General features: G+C 40.2%; 1 protein-coding gene across 9 annotated transcripts in view; it reads right to left on the minus strand.

Annotated features, from left to right (window-relative positions):
* Positions 1-19,674, minus strand: part of IFT88 (intraflagellar transport 88) — a 74,316-nt gene that overhangs the window by 27,224 nt on the left and 27,418 nt on the right. For all 9 annotated transcript variants that reach the window (XM_089899770.1, XM_089899765.1, XM_089899763.1 and 6 more), the window contains 4 exons: positions 18,419-18,650; positions 17,376-17,446; positions 9,742-9,828; positions 4,474-4,573 (listed from right to left, as the gene is read on the minus strand). In XM_089899770.1, the coding sequence (XP_089755896.1) occupies positions 4,474-4,573; positions 9,742-9,828; positions 17,376-17,446; positions 18,419-18,650 (490 nt within the window). The remainder of the gene's footprint in view (positions 1-4,473; positions 4,574-9,741; positions 9,829-17,375; positions 17,447-18,418; positions 18,651-19,674) is intronic.

Below are 19,674 nucleotides of genomic sequence, written 5' to 3' on the forward strand. Positions count from 1 at the left end.
GGCAAGTCTGAGATGCCCCGACCTGGCAGGACACTTGGGATGCCAGGCTCCTTGCACGAGAGGTGGATGAGTTCTTCACCTAGAAGTTACTGAGAGGTACCAGAAACAGGAAAAATACATGGTTTTTCCTTCCTTCCTTTACATTTACTGAATAGAAAATGCTTGGCCGCTGGCTCCTGGGGAGCAGCTGTGTCCAAGCAAAGCCCTGCTCAGCTTCTGCAGGGGCCGCAGCTGCTGCTGCTGGACGCCCGCGCGGTCCGAGCCCTGCGCCGGTGGACGCCGTGCGGTCCGAGCCCTGCGCCGGTGGATGCCATGTGGTCCGAGTCCTGAGCCGGTGGACACCGTGCGGTCTGAGCCCTGTGCCGGTGGACGCCATGCGGTCCGAGCCCTGTGCCGGTGGATGCCGTGCGGTCCAAACCCTGGGTTGGTGGACGCCGTGCGGTCCGAACCCTGAGCTGGTGGACGCAGTGCGGTCCGAGCCCTGAGCCGGGCCACCGAGCACTTGACTCCCCTGCGGCCAAGGGCAGGAGACCTGCACACGCGGTCATAGCGCAGTAAAGAACTGCTCTCTTAAAGGGTCTTGATTACTCGAGAGAAAACTGTTGGAAGTTTCTAGACCATCAGTTTATAGCCCCACAAAGTAAATTCTGGAAGAGAAAAACCTGAACGCCACACCGTCCATCTTGAGAGCCCCTTTCTCACTTTCTTTCTTGGAAGGCTCTTCCATAACAAGAAGCTCCTAAAACTTACCTGGAAGTGATTCCCTGCAGAAGCTACCTCACCAACCCTACCCAACCCCCAGCTCCTCTTCGGAGCCTCTAAGCTTTACAAGCTGCATTTCACATTGAATAAGAACTGAGATGTTTTTATCTTTACTTTCAGATTGTGTCACTATAAATGTATGTGCTAATTTAAAATATAAGGCAAGTGGGGACTTCCCTGGCGGTCCAGTGGTGAGGACTCCACGCTGTTGCTGTTGAGGGCGTGGGTTCAACCCCTGGTCAGGGAACTAAGATGCCACAAGCCGCGTGGCACGGCCAAAAATAATTAATTAATTAATTAAATATAAGGCACGTGAATAGGCATAACTCACATATCCACTGAATCCTCTGACTCAAGTAGACTGCAGAGGGGAAGAAGGCTGCTCTCTGATATTTCTGACATCCATAAAGCAGAACCGAAAGCAAACTAACGACAATGGTAATTTTTTAAAAACAGAACGCTATCAGTTTATATTGTTGCTTTCAAAGCAGCTATTCATATTATAGTCAAGGAAATGTGCTGGCTGGATCTTAAAATTCTGATATTTGTTAATCTGTGGCTCATCGATAACAATACTTCAAGACTACGTTTAACACCAAATCTATTCTCCCCACAAGATTGCTACGAATCCCTGGGGGCTTCCCTGGTGGCGCAGTGGTTAAGAATCCGCCTGCCAATGCAGGGGACACGGGTTCAAGCCCTGGTCTGGGAAGGTCCCACATGCCACGGAGCAACTAAGCCCGTAAGCCACATCTTGAGCCTGTGCTCTAGAGCCCGCGTGCTCCAACTACTGAAGCCCACGCGTCTAGAGCCCGTGCCCCACAACAAGAGAAGCCACCGTAATGAGAAGCCCGCACACTGCAACAAAGAGTAGCCCCCGCTCATTGCAACTAAAGACCACACGCAGCAATGAGGACCCAACACAGCCAAAAATAAATTAATTAACTAAAAAAAAATAAATAAAGAATAAAGTTGTGTAAAAAAAAAAAAGATTGCTACGAATCCAAACAATACATAAAGAACAATGCAACCCAAAGCTATTACTCAGAAGAATTAACAAAAATGTTTAGAACTTAAAACATTCATTTAAAAACATGGAGAGAGCAAAAACATATTTCAAATTTTAAGCTTCTAAACTACAACTATCCTGAAAAGGCTAAATATTCTAATAAAAGGAACATTCTCAGGTATTTTTGGCTTTGAAATAGGCTGTTTTCATACTGTTCTTTACACATTCAATGAATGCATCTCTAATATTTCTGTTTTTAAAAGTAAAATAATGTAAATCAATTTATAAAGAAAACAGATAAAAGTTCACAATAAAATTTAGTTGTAAATGGCAAAACAAATAATGAAAATAAACACTGTTAGTTTGGGGTTTTTTCCCCAAGAAGAATTAGGAAAATAGACAAATCTCCGTTTGTGTTTTTTTTCCTGGCTGATGCCGTCCGCTACGGGCTTCAGCTTTCCTCTGGGTATGTCTGTCCACCACCACTGGCCTTCACCCCATCCACCTGTGGCTTTAGTGGAGTTCTTTCTCTGCTACAAAACAACACTATCACCACAAAAAACCATACTCTGAGATTCCAATTTCAGCATTTTTTTTTGAAAAACATTTACAACATTACGCCAAGTTGTAAGTGAAGCATCTTCGGGCTTCCCTGGTGGCACAGTGGTTAAGAATCCGCCTGCCAACGCAGGGTACATGGGTTAGAGCCCCGGTCCGGGAAGATCCCACGTGCCGCGGAGCAACTAAGCTCGTGTACCGCAACTACTGAGCCTGCGCTCTAGAGCTTGCGTGCCACAACTACTGAAGCCCGCACGCCTAGAGCCCGTGCTCTGCAACAAGAGAAGCCACCGCAATAAGAAGCCCGTGCACCGCAAGGAAGAGTAGCCCCCGCTTGCCGCAACTAGAGAAAGCCCGCGTGCAGCAATGAAGACCCAATGCAGCCAAAAATAAATAAATAAATAAATAAATAAAGCATCTTAATCAATGATCCTTATGAGTTACGTCAATCCAATCCTTTTTAACCTAAAAGTGTTCCTTCCAAACTGAGACTGTGTTATACCTACCTCGTCATACTTACAATACACAACAAAAGAAACACAAAGTAAAAGCAGCGATGTAAAAGAAAGCAGAAGTTACATTTTTAAAACATCAGTAAAATAACTGATATTAAAATTGTATATAGGCAAACAGAACAAAAAATATTTTGAATGAGAACAGCTAGGAAAGCAGCAAACAATATGATTTGGGTTAAATGAATTTAAATATGAAAAAATTAGCGGGTTTATTCCTTAGTGAACACACCTTTAAAACATGGACGATAATACAGTGTTAAACCTTTCTAAAAAGACCATTTAAAAGTATCAACAGAGAACTCGGAAAACGTCTTTCTCTATTTTGTCATCTGTAACAGTACTTCTCACACAGACACGAACTTATTTTTTTTGGTCCACAGATGACTCCAGCAAGATAGCAAAGACCAATCTGTCTCACTTCACTTCTACTTTTCAGCATCCCAACAGGATCAGAGTTTCATCTGTGGCATTTTTAATGCCCAAGGGTGTGATGCTCAAATGGCAGAACAGACACAAAGATACCTAGAAAGTCTTTTTATGCTTTACAAACGCTTTACCTAGAAAGTCTTTTTATGCTTTACAAACAATCATTAAGCACGCTGAAGCCATACACACCGTGGGCCAGCCGGTGTGCTGCCCTAGCCTTCACCACACAACAACGCCATGGGCACCGGGCTGCTTCCCCTTCGCTCACGTCCTCGGGGCAGATGCCCTTCTCCCTCCTCCCCGACAAAGGGGTCAGTTACTTCTACTGTCTCCAGGAAAACAGAAGGTCTTAAATAGGAAGAAAGCCTGAAAACTGGCTCAGGAGAGCATGGAGGAAAGACACTGGGGCTCCCTCTGGCCCTCACTCTCTGGGTCTAAACGCGGAAGAGCTGAGTTTTCTACATTGCAGGCATATATGCTACTAACCACTGGTTTTATAAACTAGGGTATCAAGTTTCATTCTCTATTCTCCTTTGTGATCCCCGCCCCCTTTTAAAAAGCTGTTGTCCTCCTGTGAGGCAGACTGTGGAAGGGGAGCACCGTTCCACCCCACCCCAGGTGGCAGGACAGTGGTGGGGCCAGTGACAGATTCCTTTCGTGCCCAACGCAACGTCAACGAGTAAACCAAACACGTAAAGGAGAGCTGCTCAGGCACCGGGCTGCTGCTCCGGCTCCTGGCCTCCCCCACTGCCCGTGTACGAACCCTGACTCTGAACAGCCTCTGAGCTTCAGGGAACACTTTGAAAACCTCTGGGGAAAGCTGTCCTCTGGACTAGAATACGGTTTAGTCATTTAGCAGCCATGTTTTACATGGCAAGCGTTTATATTTTAAGAAACAGGACAGGGGAATTCCCTGGTGGTCCAGTGGTTAGGACTCCACGCTTCCACTGCAGGTGACATGGTTTCAATCCCTGGTCAGGGAACTAAGATCCCACATGCCGTGCGGCCAAAAAAAATGAAACAGGACAAACAGGTCAAAATTAAAACCATGCTACATTAGAGGAAATTATGTTAAGGTAGAAATAAAAATATTATTCAACTTCAGAATAATCACAGGTAACAGTAATCTAGAAAGGAGTTTCACAGTATTATCGCTTTGACCAGTTAACATTAACTTCCATCTAAACATTTTTTTAAACTTACTTGATTAAAGTCCTTTTGTCTCAGGTACATAATTGCTTTGTTTATTTCCAGATCATTTGCCAGCTCTACGTACTGAGAAGCTTTCACAACTTCAACACACCTATAAAGTAAAGCGTAAAAACGGTTATTTTATTTTGTTTTAATATATCTAGGTTTTCTTAACTGTGACTTTTCAAAAGTGTTTAAAAGTGCCCCTAGTGTTCTTCTGTAGGACTGAGCACCTGACTCCTTCCAACACAGGCATTAAGTTACAGAGCTCTTCAGTTCCAAACCCGTTTTATCAGCCAATTTTTCATTAGCCTCTTGCCGCGTCTAATTATTTATGGTATTTTAAATAAAATTCTTATTTTAAAATTAATAAAACAACTTCAGTTTGTAACAGGCAAAACTGTTTCTATATATTTTTTCATCTTAAATGCTCTGATGGTGAGAAAAATTCTACAGAACTTGAGAATATATTTAATTTTTTGTGTACAAACTTGAACAGACTTTCATGGATCCGTTGCTCAGGGCACACAGAACATCTACTGTTAACTAAACATCAGGCAATGTGCCAACTCCTGTAAGCATGAACACATTTAGTCCTCACCACAGCCCTGAAAGACTGGCATTATCTCATGTCATAGATACAAAAATAAATCGCACAAGTAGAAAACTGCCAAGTAAGAACTTGAGCCCAATTTCTATTGCTACCAAAGCCCACTGCACCAAGACTAATTCTTTTCAAATTGAGGGTCATGACCTTTCAAATAACAGAAGAGAAAAGGTATCAAAGGGTTGTGCGTAACAAGGGCAAGGCGGTGCTGCGTCGTTTTCTCACTGAGGGTCTGGTTCAAAGAGGTTTCAAAGCCACTGGCTTAGACCAATAATTTAAAAATACTGGGACTTCCCTGGCAGACCAGTGGTTAAGACTCCACGCTCCCAATTCAGGGGGCCGGAGTTCAATCCTTGGTCAGGGAACTAAATCCCGCATGCTGCAACTAACACCCGGCGCAGCCAAATAAATAAATATATAATTTTAAAAAATAAAATTATTAAAGCAGAAGATCCCTTTCTTCAAGCAGAACATTTTTTAAACCCTGATTTATAAAACAGCCCTTCTGCTTGGAGTGGTGAGACAGGATGTGAAACCCAGCCTGTCAGGCCCCCCTGGAGGACCCTCTCAGCAAAGCAGTGTGAAGGGCTCCCCCAAATAAGGGGGAAACCCTCTATTCCACAACGCACACAGCAAACAGTCACCGAATGTCTACAATGTGTGAGACATTACATCTGGTACAGGGCTACCAGGACACACAAAATACAGTTCTTGCCCTCGAGGGGAAGCAGACCTGTAAACTGAGTTAGGTGTAAGAACCGCAGTGAAGAAATACAGGAATGGAGGGGTGGAGACACTAGGAAAGGTATTCCAGACATGTCTGAGCTCGGTTTAAGGGAAAAGGATGAATCAATTTGACAAAAGGGGAAGGGTGTTCCAGGAAGAGGGGCTCACAAACCCAAAGATGTGGAAGATCAGAAAAGTGGGAAATATTTAAGACACTGACTCATTCCCTGAGCTGCCGTCAACAAATCAAGTGGCTCAAAGACAAAAGCATGATGCTCTTCCCCTCCTGTTCCCAAACAGGATTCTGCAAAGGGATTAAGCCCCACAGAAAATTACTGGAGTCACTTTTTTTTCTCAATTTTCTAAGGATGGAACAAAGCTCCCACCATGCTAGACAGACAGGATGCCTTAGAACCTTTGGGCTAATTATCCAGAAGAATCTATACAAGAAGGGCTGCCAACATCTCGGCCCTTGAGACACTCTTCTCTCTACTTACAACATCCTCCCTCCCTTCCCCAACTTTTATTCCTACTAATCCTTCAAGCCTCAGCCCAAATGTCACTTAATCTGGGGAGCCTTCCATGACACCATGACAACAAACTACATTAGCATTAGCAATTGGGACTAAGAAATCACACAGCACACAATAAAACATAACTTGTTACATTAGTATAACATAGCAGTTACAATGCTTTGTGATTGCTAATCTAATTATCTGTCTACTTAGCTAATCTAATTATCTGTCTACTTAGCTAATCAAGGAGATCTTAGGTGACAACCAACATTAGCTAAACTGTAAATTTCTCGAAGGCAGATACTTTTTATCCTGAACTTCCAACTGGCTTGCAATAAACAATAAAATTTTTTCTTGTTATATACAACACTGTAAATCAACTATAATTCAATAAAATTTTTTAAAAAAGAAATAATGGCTGAGAACTTCCCAAATCTGGGGAGAGATGTGGACATCCAAGTTCATGAAACTAAGAGACAACCCCAAAAGTTCAACTCAAAACAATTTTCTCTATGATACATTGTAATAAAACTATCTAAAATCAAAGACAAAGAGAGAATTTTTAAATCAGCAAAAGAATCTGCCTGACAATGCAAGCCCTGGTCCTGGAAGATCCTACATGCCGTGGAACAACTAAGCCCATGAGCCACAACTACTGAGTCTGTGCTCTAGAACCTGCGAGCCACAACTACTGAAGCCTGTGAGCCTAGAGCCTGTGCTCCACAACAAAGAGAAGCCACGGCAATGAGAAGCCTGTGCACCACAATGAAGAGTAGCCCCCGCTCGCCACAACTAGAGAAAGCCCGCGCGCAGCAACAAAGACCCAACGCAGCCAAAATGAAATAAAATTTTAAAAAGTCTAATATGACAAACGTAATTCGTTTTGATAAGTTAAAATGTTAAATTAGTGGAAAATTTCACTCAGACTGGTTGGCGTTTTATAAATACTTAAAATTTCACTTACATACCAGCTACTAGATTGCAAAGACACAACTAGAATCATCTTCTTAAAAGTCTAAAAACATTAGGAAATTAAATGTATATGACTTAGTAAACATTAAGAGAATCCAAGTTAGATTTAGTAACAGTAAAACAACATTTACTATTCAGTGTAATTAAAGATGAACAGAGTTCATTTACTGTGAGATGCTTGTCTCCCAAATCAAGGAGATCTTAGGTTACAGCCAACATTTGGTGCTCACAGAAAGGGATAGAATGACTTGTACTATACATGGATCAAAACATATGTGGAGTACATGTACAGATACAGGGACATTTTAAGAAACTTGTTTATAAACTAGGCGAGCAGCCAGTCAGGTAGAAAACCAGCCGTTTTAGAAAAACACAGTGTATCTGAAATGGATGAAAAAACGGGAACTGCTTATCTGAAGAGAGAAAACTGTGAAGAAAGCCCTCACCTCACTATCAGCAGCCGGCAGAGCCGCTGACTCAGGACAGTGGCCGGCACGCGCTATTCCCACTGCCGCCCCAGGAGGAAGACCGCCTCTGGAAGCGTGAGAAGCGCGCTGGCTCATGAAGCAGGGAAAAGGAGGCTGCAGTAAGAAAGTGCCGCGGAGGAGGGTGCTTCCTGCTCCAGGTAGGGATGGGGAGTGAAGCGCTGAGCTGGGCAGCGGGAACCACTGACCGCCATCTCCACCTGCAGGCCTCCCCTCATACTCAACAATGACAAAGAGCAGCCAGAGAAAAAGAACGTGCTCTTGGAAATGTAAAATAAAACAATTAAATGGAATAGCTGAATGAGAAATTCAAAGAAGTCTCCCAGAAAGCAAAGCAGAACCAGAGTTGGAAAATATAAGAAAGATAAGTGACAAGGAAGTCCAAATCCAATTGATAGAAATTTATAACTGGAAAAGGAAGTAAATTAGCAGAGAAATAGTATAACATTTTCTCAAATTAAAGAAAACAGACTGCAAATTGAGGGGTCTATTGAGTGCTTAAGAGGAAAATAGAAAAAAAAAAAAGACAAATTTAAACACATTATGAAATTTCAGAACAAAGCTACAGAGAAAATTATAAAAATTACCAGAAAGAAACTGCAGGTCACCTACAAATAGCAAGGATGAGACTAGCATCAGAATTCTAATCAGCAGCAGTGCTAGTTAACAGTGAAGAAATACTTCTTGAGTTCTAAGAGAAAACAAGTTACAACTTAGGGTATTATTATACCTGATCAAATAAATGATCAATCAAGAATGAGGACAGAATTAGACACTTACAGACATGCACAGACAGATCTTAGGGGGTTAATTCAGGAAGAAATCAAGGAAAAAATAAAGATGATGTTCAAAAAGAAAGAGGATCCAACATGGGAAAAAAATGAAGGTAAACCCCAAGATGACATTCAACGCCAGCCTAAGGGAACCAACGGCTTACAGAGACGGGCAGGGAGAGTTCCGAGAGGGAGAACTCCAAATAACCTAAGAGAAGCAAAGAGTGCAAGAGAAGACAGAGAGGTAACTGGAGACACCAGAAAAACAAACGTCATGGGCCAAATATGAAGCCTCCAGAACAAACTAAACCAGGGAGACAATGGATTCCATGGTGAGAATCTGAATCGTAATGAGGATACGGTAAAGAAAGCATACGTTACTTCCACCAAGAAGAAACATGAAAAGTAATTAGAAAACGGGAGCTGTAACTCTTCTGTACTTACTTGGTTTTCTAACCATGTACATGTATCTTGGATTTTAAAAATCCTGGTAGGGTACCATGCAGAAGAGGTCACAGACTGACTCTATACTGGTTCGAAAAATCATAGAAAAGAGTTTCATGAAGGGCAACATTGGATTCAATACAATGAAGAATTTTCTAACCCTTAGAGATGTTCAGAAATAAAGCAAATGATTTGAACACCATAAGAATCCAAGCAGAGGATAAATGGCACCTACATGGGATGCTATAAAGAGGATTCTCGTACTGGGTGGAAGAAACAAATTCAACGACTCATCCAAAAAATGACCTAAGATTTTTCCAGCTCTAAAAACCCTTCACTCCTATCTGGGAAATATATCCATAGACAATAGCCTTTTTAGGTGTGAGAGGTATCGCTCAGGATAAACAGTTTAGTAGTACTGACAAATTTAAGGTAGAAAAAGGACATAATGAGAAAAGATAAAGTAAAAAGGAAGAGGGCACAGGCTGGAATTTATACAATGAAAGCAATTATGTACCCACATATCAAATGCAGCACACTTGCCTTAGTACTTAATTTACAAAATGACATGAACAATAAGAAAAACGTTAGAACTTTTAGAGTGGCCTATACTAATCTTACCATATAATAGTATTTGCTTGATAAGTAGAAATCAATATTTGCAATTATTTACTCTTCTAATAACAAAATTTTAAATCAATAAAAGTATAAACTAGAAAACATCATGTCCATCCAGTTATACTGAATTTCTCTCTTACCAATCATAACCTACAGCAAAAGATGTTTCAATTACAGGAGCAATGAGTTTTGCAGCTGTCATGATGTATTTTTCTGCCATGGCTTTCCTATATCAAACAAACAAAAAATATTTAGAAATATGGTATAAAAAGAGTTTCGATTTATTTCTTAAAATGTAAGTGTAAACATTGTCTGGGCAGCTATGCTAGCAATCTGTTTACAAATCAGGTTGAAAACCACGACTGGGAAATGCGATCAGCAAGCCATGACTGCCCTTGGGGTCAGCAGTTCTTGGTCTGTGATCCATTCTGAGGAAAGAAGGAAAGAAAGAAAGTGGGGGAAGGGAGGGAGAAAGGAGGAAGGAGAGAGAGATACACAGGACTCCGCAGCTGAAGCTGCATAACGGGCACTGTCTGTGGAAATGAAAGGGTGAGAACCGCCACTACAGTGGTAAATACTAAAACTGAACTACTACACGTCTCTGTAGATTTGCCTGGTCTTCACCCTTCATTTTATAAATGGAATCATAGAATATGTGGTCTTTTGTGACTGCCTTCTTTCACTTTATCATAATGTCCTCAAGGTTCATGTGTACTGTAGCATATGTCAATATTTCATTCATTTTAGGGCTAAATAATATTCCATTGCATGGATGGATCATATTTTTACCCATTCATCAGTTGTGGACATTTGGGTTGTTTCCACTTTCTGGATACGAATAATGCTGCTATGAATATTCCTGTGTGACTTATTATGCTATTATGTGGATGTATGCTCTAATTTCTTTTGGGTATGTATCTAGGAGACAAATTGCTGAGTCATACGTTGTCTATGAAGAACTTCCAGACTTTCCCGGAGTGGCTGTACCAGTTTACATTCCCACCATCAGCATACAAGGTTTCAACTTCTCCACATCTGCATCAACACTTGTTATTATCTGTCTTTTTGATTCAGTCACACTAGTGGGTATGAAGTGCTACCTCACTGCGGTTTTGAGTTGCATGTCCCTAGTGAATACTGAAGTTAAGCATCTTTTCATGTGCTTATTGCCATTTGCATATGTTTTGAAAAAATTTCTATTCATATCCTTTGTATATTTTTAATTAGGTTTTGGCATTTTTATTATTGAGTTGGAAGAGTTCTTCTACCTACTGTAGAAGTAGGTCCCTTCTTGGATACATGGCTTGCAAATATTTTCTCCCATTCATTAGGTTGTTTCCACATTCTTTTTTTTTTTTTTTTTTTTTTTTTTTTGTGGTACATGGGCCTCTCACTGCTGTGGCCTCTCCTGCCGCGGAGCACAGGCTCTGGACACGCAGGCTCAGCGGCCATGGCTCACGGACCCAGCCGCTCCGCGGCACGTGGGATCCTCCCAGACCGGGGCACGAACCCGTCTCCCCTGCATCGGCAGGTGGACTCCCAACCACTGCGCCACCAGGGAAGCCCTGTTTTCACATTCTTGATGGTGTACTTTGAAGAATGAAAGTCTTTAATTCGGATGAAGTCCAATTTACCTATTTTTTTCATACCTAAGAAACCACTGCCTAACACAGATCAATAATATTTACTTCTATGTTTTTTTCCTAAGAATTTTGTAATTCTAGTTCTTACTTCTAGGTCTATGATCCATTTTGAAGTAATTTTTCTGTATGGTGTGAGAGAGAAGTCCAACTTCATTCTTTTGCATAAGCATATTCAATTGTTCCAGCACCATTTGCTGAAAAGACTATCCTTTCCCCATGGAATCGTCCTGACAGTTTTATTGACTATAAACGGAAGAGTTTATTTCTGGACTCTCAATTCCATCCCATTGCCTTTTATGTATGTCTTTATGCTTCTAACATAAAGTATTATCACACTGTCTTAATTAGTGTCGCCTTGTAGCTTGAGTCCTCGAACTCTTCTATTCTTTTTCAACACTGTTTTGGCTGTTCTGGACTCCTTACATTTCCATATGAAGTTTAGGATCACCTTGTCACTTTCTGCAAAAACACTACTGGGATTCTGATAGGGATTACACTGAATCTGTAATCTGGGGGGCATGGCCATCTTAGCAATACTAAGTGCCTATCCATAAACATGTGATCTCTTTCCACTTATTTAGCATTTCTTCCAATGATGTTTTACAGTTCAAAGAGTACAAGTTTTGCATTTCATTTGTTAAATTTATTCCTAATAAATTATTTTTTATGCTACTGTTAAATGTAATTGTTGATTTCATTTTCAGATAGCTCACTAGCACCGTGTACCACACTTCTATAGTATTCTGTTGATTCTTGCATGTTTATCTTTTACTCTGGAAACTTGCTGAACTCGTTTATCAGTGGTAAATTTTTTTAGTGCATTCCTTAGGATCTTCTATATACAAGATCATGTGATCTTCAAACAGAGATAAGTTTTACTTCTCTCCAATCTGGATAAGTAAGTCTTTTACTTTTCTTTCTGTCTTTCACCATTAAGTATTATAATGTGAAACTGCGGGTTTTTCATAGATGTCCTTTATCAGATGGAGCAATCTCCTTTCTACTCCTAGCTTTTGTTGAAGTTTTTTTTGTTTGTTTGTTAAACAAAATCCAATATGGATTTTGTTCCCCCCGTTTTCCCTTTTTTTTTTTTTTTGGTTTACTGAGATGATCACATGGCTTTTGCCCTTTGTTCTACTGATATCCTGTATCATATTAATTGAATTTTAGATGGTAAACCATTCTTGTAGCCTTGGGATAAATCCAAATTAGTCATGGTACATAATTCTTTTCCTATTGTGTTAGTATTGTTGGTTTGCTAATATTTTCTTGAGAACTTTTAATCTATAGTCATAAGATATTTTTCTGTAGTTTTCTGTCTCTTCTGTTTTATTTTGGTATCAGAGTAATACTAGTTCATAAAATGAACTATTTTCTGGAAGAGACTGTATAGAAATGATGTTTATTCTTCTTTAAACATTTTCTAGAATTCTCTACTAAAACCATATAGGCCTGGAGATTTGCCTTATAAATTCAATTTCCTTAACATTCAAAGGGCTATTCAAACGATCTATTTCATATTAACTGAGTTGTGGTAGTTTGTGTTTTTTAAGAAAGTGGTCCATTTTGTCTAAGTTTCAAATTTATGTGTACAGGGTTGTCTGCAGTATTTCCTTAATATCTTTCTGATGTCTGTAGTGATAGCTACTATTTTGTTCCTAATACTAGTATTTTGGGTCTTCTCTCTTTTACCTTCATCAGTCTTATTAGAAGTTTGTTAACTTTACTGATCTATTCAAAGAATCAGCTGTTTCACTGATGTTCTCTATTGTTTCTCCAGTACCAATGATTTCTGTTCTTTTATTATTTCTTTCCTTCTGCTTCTTTTGGGTTGATTTTGCTCTTCTTTATCTAGGTTCTTTATTTTTTAATTGAGGTATAGTTGATGTACATTATATATATATATAATATATAATACCTGAAAAATATTAATATATATATATATAAAATCCCTGAAACTTATATATATAAGTTTCAGGTGTACAACATAGTGATTCACAATTTTAAAGGTTATATTCCATTTACAGTTACAAAATATTGGCTATATTCCCTGTGCTGTACAATACATCCTTACAGCTTAATTATTTTATACTTTTTCTAGGTTCTTAAGCTGGGAGCTTAGGTTATTGATTTAAGACTTTCCCACTGTCATTCTAATTGCTTTTCCCTTATGGGTTGTTTTCTCTGCCTCCTTACAAGACTTTGTGATTTTAGGGACTTCTCTTTTGGCCCAGGGTTTGAGACTCCACACTCCCAAGGCAAGGGGCCTGGGTTCAATCCCTGGTCAGGGAACTAGATCCCACATGCCGCAACTGAGAGTTTGCATGCCACAACTAAAGAGCTGGCGAGCCTCAAAGAAGATAGAAGATTCTGCATGCCACGACTAAGTCCTGGCACAGCCAAATAAATAAAATAAATATTTTAAGAAAAAAAGACTTCGTGTTTTTAATTTTCAGAAGTTTAATCATGATATATCATGACATGGATTTTCTTGGGTTTACCCTCCTTGGGATTTCTTCAGCTCCTTGTACTGTAAGTTTATTTTCCTTGCCAAATTTAGGGAGTTATCAGCTATTATTTCTTTAGCCTAATCCCCTTCATCTCTCCTTCCCAGATTTGATGACACAAATGTTGGTTCTTCTGTAATAGTCCCAGAGATCCCTGAGGCTCTGGTTGTTTTGGTTTTGGGTCTATTTTCTCTATTTGTTCAGATTGGATAATTTCCATTTTCTCTTCCAGTCACCAAATCTCTCCTGGCTCCCCTTCATTCTCCTGTTGAGTCCCTCCACTGAGCTTTTCATTTCAGCTGTTACATTCTTCAGTTCTAAAATTTCCATTTGGCTTTTCTTTATATCGTTCCTTTGCTGAGACTCTATTTCTTTTCTGAGGCTATTCTGTCATTTGTTTTAAGTGTGTTCATAATTGCTTGTTGAAGCATTTTTATCATGATTGCTTTAAAATTTGTCAGATAATTCGAACATCTCTGTCATCTCAGTGCTGGCATCTATGGACTATCTTTTTTCACTGTTTGAGATATTCCTGGTTCTTGGTATGACGAGTGATTTTTGATCAAAACTTGGACATTCCCTGGTGGTCCAGTGGTTAGGATTCCAGGCTTTCACTGCCGTGGCCCAGGTTCAATCCCTGGTCAGGGAATTGAGACCCCCCGCAAGCCACGGCACAGCCAAAAAAAAAAAAAAAGAAAAAGAAACTTGGACATTTTTACATTATAAGACTGAATTTTAGAAGATGTGGTATATATACACAACGGAATATTACTCAGCCATAAAAAAAATAATGAAATAATGCCATTTGCAGCAACATGGGTGGACCTAGAGATGATCATACTAAGTGAAGTAAGTCAGACAAAGACAAATATCATACAATATTACTTCTACATGGAATGTAAAAAAATGATACAAATGAACTTACTTACAAAACAGAAACAGACTCACAGGCATAGAAAATAAACTTATGGTTACCAAAGGGGAAGGGGGGGTGATAAACTAGGAGTTCGGGATTAAAATATACACACTACTATATATAAAATAGATAACCGGGACTTCCCTGGTGGTGCAGCAGTTAAGAATCCACCTGCCAATGCAGGGGACACCGGTTCAATCCCCGGTCCGGGAAGATCCCACATGCCGTGGATCAACTAAGCCCGTGCACCACAACTACTGAGCCTGGGCTCTAGAGCCCGCGAGCCACAACTACTGAGCCCGCATGCCACAACTACTTAAGCCCACGTGCCCAGAGCCCGTGCTCCGCAACAAGAGAAGCAATCACCAATAAGAAGCCCGCGCACCAACAAGAACCTACTGCATAGCACAGAGAACTATACTCAGTATCTTGTAATAACCTATGGAAAAGAATCTAAAATAAAAATATATATAGTAAGTCAACTACATTTCAATAAAAAAGTAAAAATAAAATAATGTTCATTCAGGCTCTTCAATACTACTTTCACCCTGATTCTGAGGATTTGGGCAAGTGATGTATTTTATTTTGTTATTTATTTTTTAAAATTATTTATTTATTTTATTTTTGGCTGCGTTGGGTCTTCGTTGCTGCGCGTGCACGTGGGCTTTCTCTAGTTGTGGCGAGCGGGGGCTACTCTTCGTTGTGATGCGCAGGCTTCTCATTGCAGTGGCTTCTCTTGTGGCGGAGCACGGGCTCCAGGTGCACGAGCTTCAGTAGCTGTGGCACACGTGGGCTCAGTAATTGTGGCTCGCAGGCTCTAGAGCGCAGGCTCGGTAGTTGTGGTGCACGGACTTAGTTGCTCCGCGGCATGTGGGATCTTCCCGGACCAGGGCTCGAACCCGTGTCCCCTGCATTGACAGGTGGATTCTTAACCGTTGCGCCACCAGGGAAGCCCCAAGTGATGTACTTTAAAGAGCTGAATGCTTTTGTATTTTATTGTGAAAAAAAAGAAAAGTGACGTAGAAAAAAAAAGACTGAATTTTATTTAAATCTTCTGTTTTAGTTGTCTTTCCTGACACCACTGCAGCAGGGAAAGAAGAGACACCACCGCATCACAAGCCAGATAAGGGGAGAAGCCCATATTCCCCGCACAGCCTGCTTTGACACCAACGTGGGAGGAGGTCCTTGCTTCTGCTGGGTGGGATGGGAGTCCCTGCGTCCCCCGGTCCCTACTGACACCATGGTGGGATGGTCTTGTTACGACTGAGTGATGACCGAGGCCCTGATTCCCCACTGCCCCTCTGACGCCACGCAGAAGGGAGGGTCAAGAGTGCCCTGTTACTGCTGGGTGGGGTGGAGTTCCAGGCTCCCCACGTGCTGTCCACTACACCACAGAGTCAGAGTGGCAGGGGTCCATGAGGGCCTTGGGGGTTAAAGTCCTGCTCTCTACTTGGTCTGCTGGGGTACTGAGTGTCTCCTTACAGCCCTGGGAGTTGGCTGTTGCTGGCATGTGTGGGGATGGGACCACAGCTCTTTTCTGTGCACTTGTCTGAAAGTTTTCTGTCTTGCTAGCCTACCCCTTACCTTGTCCTCTGGCTTTTCTTAGAGCCTTTTTAAAAAATGCAGCCCCTGGCTTTCTGACTGCCAGCTTCTTCAGCTCCAAGTCTGAGCAATGTGAGGGGAATCACTGCCATGCTGTTCCTCAAGCCCCCCGGGTCCCTTGATGATTTGCCCTCTTGTCTCTACCTTTCTTCTCATTTTGTTGTACATACAATTTCTGGGGGTTTTATTTGTACTCAGAAGTGTAAGTTTAATTTTTACAGTTAAACTAAATCCTAAAAATTAAGGGCCCTCCATCCACACAATGGAATATTACTCAGCCTTAAAAAGGAAGGAAATCCTGTCACCGGCTACACCGTGGATGAAAAGTGAGTCACAGACAGACAGTACCGTGATTCCACTTCCATGAGGTCCCTAGAGCAGGTCACATTCATAGACAGAAAGCAGAGTGGTGGCTGCCAGGGGCTGGGGGAGGGGGATGGGAGTTGTTTAGTGGGTACAGAGCTGCAGTTTGGAAGATAAAAAGAGTTCTGGAGACTGGCTACAAATCAATGTGAATGCACCTACCACTACCTTTGAAATGAAGAATTACATATCTTGGTTAAGATAAATTTTATGTTATGTGTATTTTATCACAATTAAATAAAAACAAACTAAGAGCCCTCTGTGATGTGATATAACTTCTAAGATGCCTGTTGCATATTCAATAAATATTAGAAGGTGCAAGCCATACTTGACAGAGACTAGGTACCATATCGGAGAAAGGAAGAAATGAAATAAATAATTTTGTCTTTGGGAGTTGAAATTTAATTGGGGGGCATGATAAAAATACAGAGAGATATAAATTTTTGAACAAAGGTAACATGAACAAAGTTCTAATAGTGCAACAGAGGCAGCGGGAAAGCAAATTACAGAGAAATAGTAAGAGTAACTGAGTAATAATAATTGGGATTAGCATGAGGACTGAGATTATATTGAAGGAGAAAAAAGAATCTGGTAGAGTATAGAAATGGTGAAACGACAGCACTATTCAAGAAATATACTGAATACAACAAGTTTTGAAAGAAATAGTCAGAATGCATATTCAACTCTTACAGAAGTTAAGACTACATTATTAAGTTTTAATCATGAAGTGCCCAAAATATTACCTTTCACGTTCCATTTGCCTTAGATGATCATTTTTTATAGCTTCAATCACTAAATTAGTATGTGGGTCATCCTGGGGGAAAAAAATGAGTGATTCAGAAGTAAGAAGCAAGAACTAGATTTCTAATCAACCTCACCACTAGGCTAGCTGTATAAAATGGAGAATATATTAATCTTTCTGAACTATTTTCCCTTATGTAAAGTAAACTTTTTCTTCTTACTTCTGATTACCTATCACATTCTCCACCGAACTAACATAGATTCTAGCAGCTGATACAAGGTCAGGCTGGAAAGAATAGGGCCAAGTACACAGAAGCTGTGGTTGTTAGTACAAATGTGTGATATTATAAATTCTTAACTCAAATATAAATGCTTTAATGATCATCAATTACTTAGTATGATCCATATTGCTACTTCCTATTGAAAACATAGATGATTTCTTTCACAACATATATGACTTTTTCTCAATATGAAAGTTATATATAATAGTTAACATCTACCCAGCACTTACTATGTTCCAGGTGCTATTTTAAGCATTTCACATGCATTACCTCATTTAATCCTTACAACCCTACACGGTAGGTTGTTATAATTAGTGCTATTTTAAATATAGAGGAACAAGGAGAGTTAAGTACTGAGTAGTGGGGCCAGCCACTATGCTGCGACACCCTTACACCCTATCAGGAAGACCTATTAGGTTCAACTTATGAAACTGACATTACTATACATTGTGATGTATCAACACAGGCAAGTGCACAGGGTACGACTCCATATAAAATAACATTAAAGAATGACAATTTTTCCTAAGATTCTCCTTTTTGTTTTTTTGACTAAAACTGTGCGGTCTGTTTTAACCATAATCTCTAGCCCTATTTCAATAGCCCTGGTGTCGACCTAATTTAAATAACAAATGAAAATGATAAAACACATTAATACAGGGCTGGGAGAAACCTGAAATGTCATCCACTCCAACTTTCTCATTTCTGGAGACAGAGAAGCACAGGTAATTAGGAGCTGGCTACATAACAGTCTTCCTCATACTCACATTTGGTGAAATGTATTTACCATCTTCATCAGTTTCTAATGGAACAGCAATCAGCTTTTGGAATGCCTTCTTCATTTTTTCTCGATCTCCAACAGCAAAGTAACTAAGAATTAGGTTGAAGCCTGCCTTCAGGTTTGGTGCCATCCTCATGATGTGCTCAAATGAATTAATGGCATCTGAATACTGCCCAGTTTGAATAAATGTAACTCCAATGTTCTGCATAATTTTAATCCTAGAGAAAAATAAACATAGATTCGCTTTAAAGGTCTGAACTCCCTAGTATGGCAATCAAGACATTCCACGAATAATTTCCTTCTTTTCTTTCCCACTTTACTTCTTTTTTGTTTTGTTTTGTTAAAGCTATATTGAGGTTTACTTTACACATCATAAAATTCACTTATTTTAAGTGTATGATTCAATAATTATTGCTATATTAACACAGTTGTGGAACCAAAACCACATTCCTACTTTGTCATTTCCATCACCCCAAAAAGAGAACCTGTGCCCACCTGCAGTCATTCCTCGATCCCACCTCTAGCCCCAGGCAAACACTAATTTACATTCTGGCTCTCTGGATTTGCCTTTCTAGACATTGTACATAAATGGAGTTACAACATGTGATATTTTGTGTCTGGCTTCACTCAATTAGCATAACCTTTTTAACCTTTTTGAGGTTCCTCCACATGACAGCATGTAAGAGTACTTCATTCCCTTTTTATTGCTGAATGGTATTCTATGGTATGGCTATACCACATTTTATTTATCCACTGACTACTTGATGGACATTTGGATGGCTTCTACTTTTTGGCTATTATGAATAATACTGCTATAAACATTCATGTACAATACTTTGTGATAACACATGTTTTCATTTCTCTTGGGTATATATCTAGGAATGGAATTGGTCATATGGTAAATTTGTGTTTAACTTTTAAAAAAAGCAACCTAATTATTTTCCAAAGTGTCTGGGCCATTTTATATCCCCAACGTATGAGGATTCCAATTTCTCTACATCTTCCTCAACACTAATTATTGTCTATATTTGATTATAGCCATTCTAATGAATGTGATCCCACCTTATTTCTAACCACTCCTCAATATAACCCCATTTGAACTGAATCCTTTTACTCCTAATTCTCTGATCAGATCACAGTATTTCCCGGACTTTTCTCACAGTGCTCCCTTTTTCGGGAATGTTACCCCTTCGCTTGTCTTCACTTTAGTAACCAATCCAAGTACACCTCCTTTCGTTAAGC

Source organism: Delphinapterus leucas, chromosome 18 (assembly GCF_059928025.1).
Source record: "Delphinapterus leucas isolate spDelLeu-1000000601 "Yukka" chromosome 18, BTC_Dleu_Yukka2, whole genome shotgun sequence".
Taxonomy (NCBI): Eukaryota; Metazoa; Chordata; class Mammalia; order Artiodactyla; family Monodontidae; genus Delphinapterus; species Delphinapterus leucas.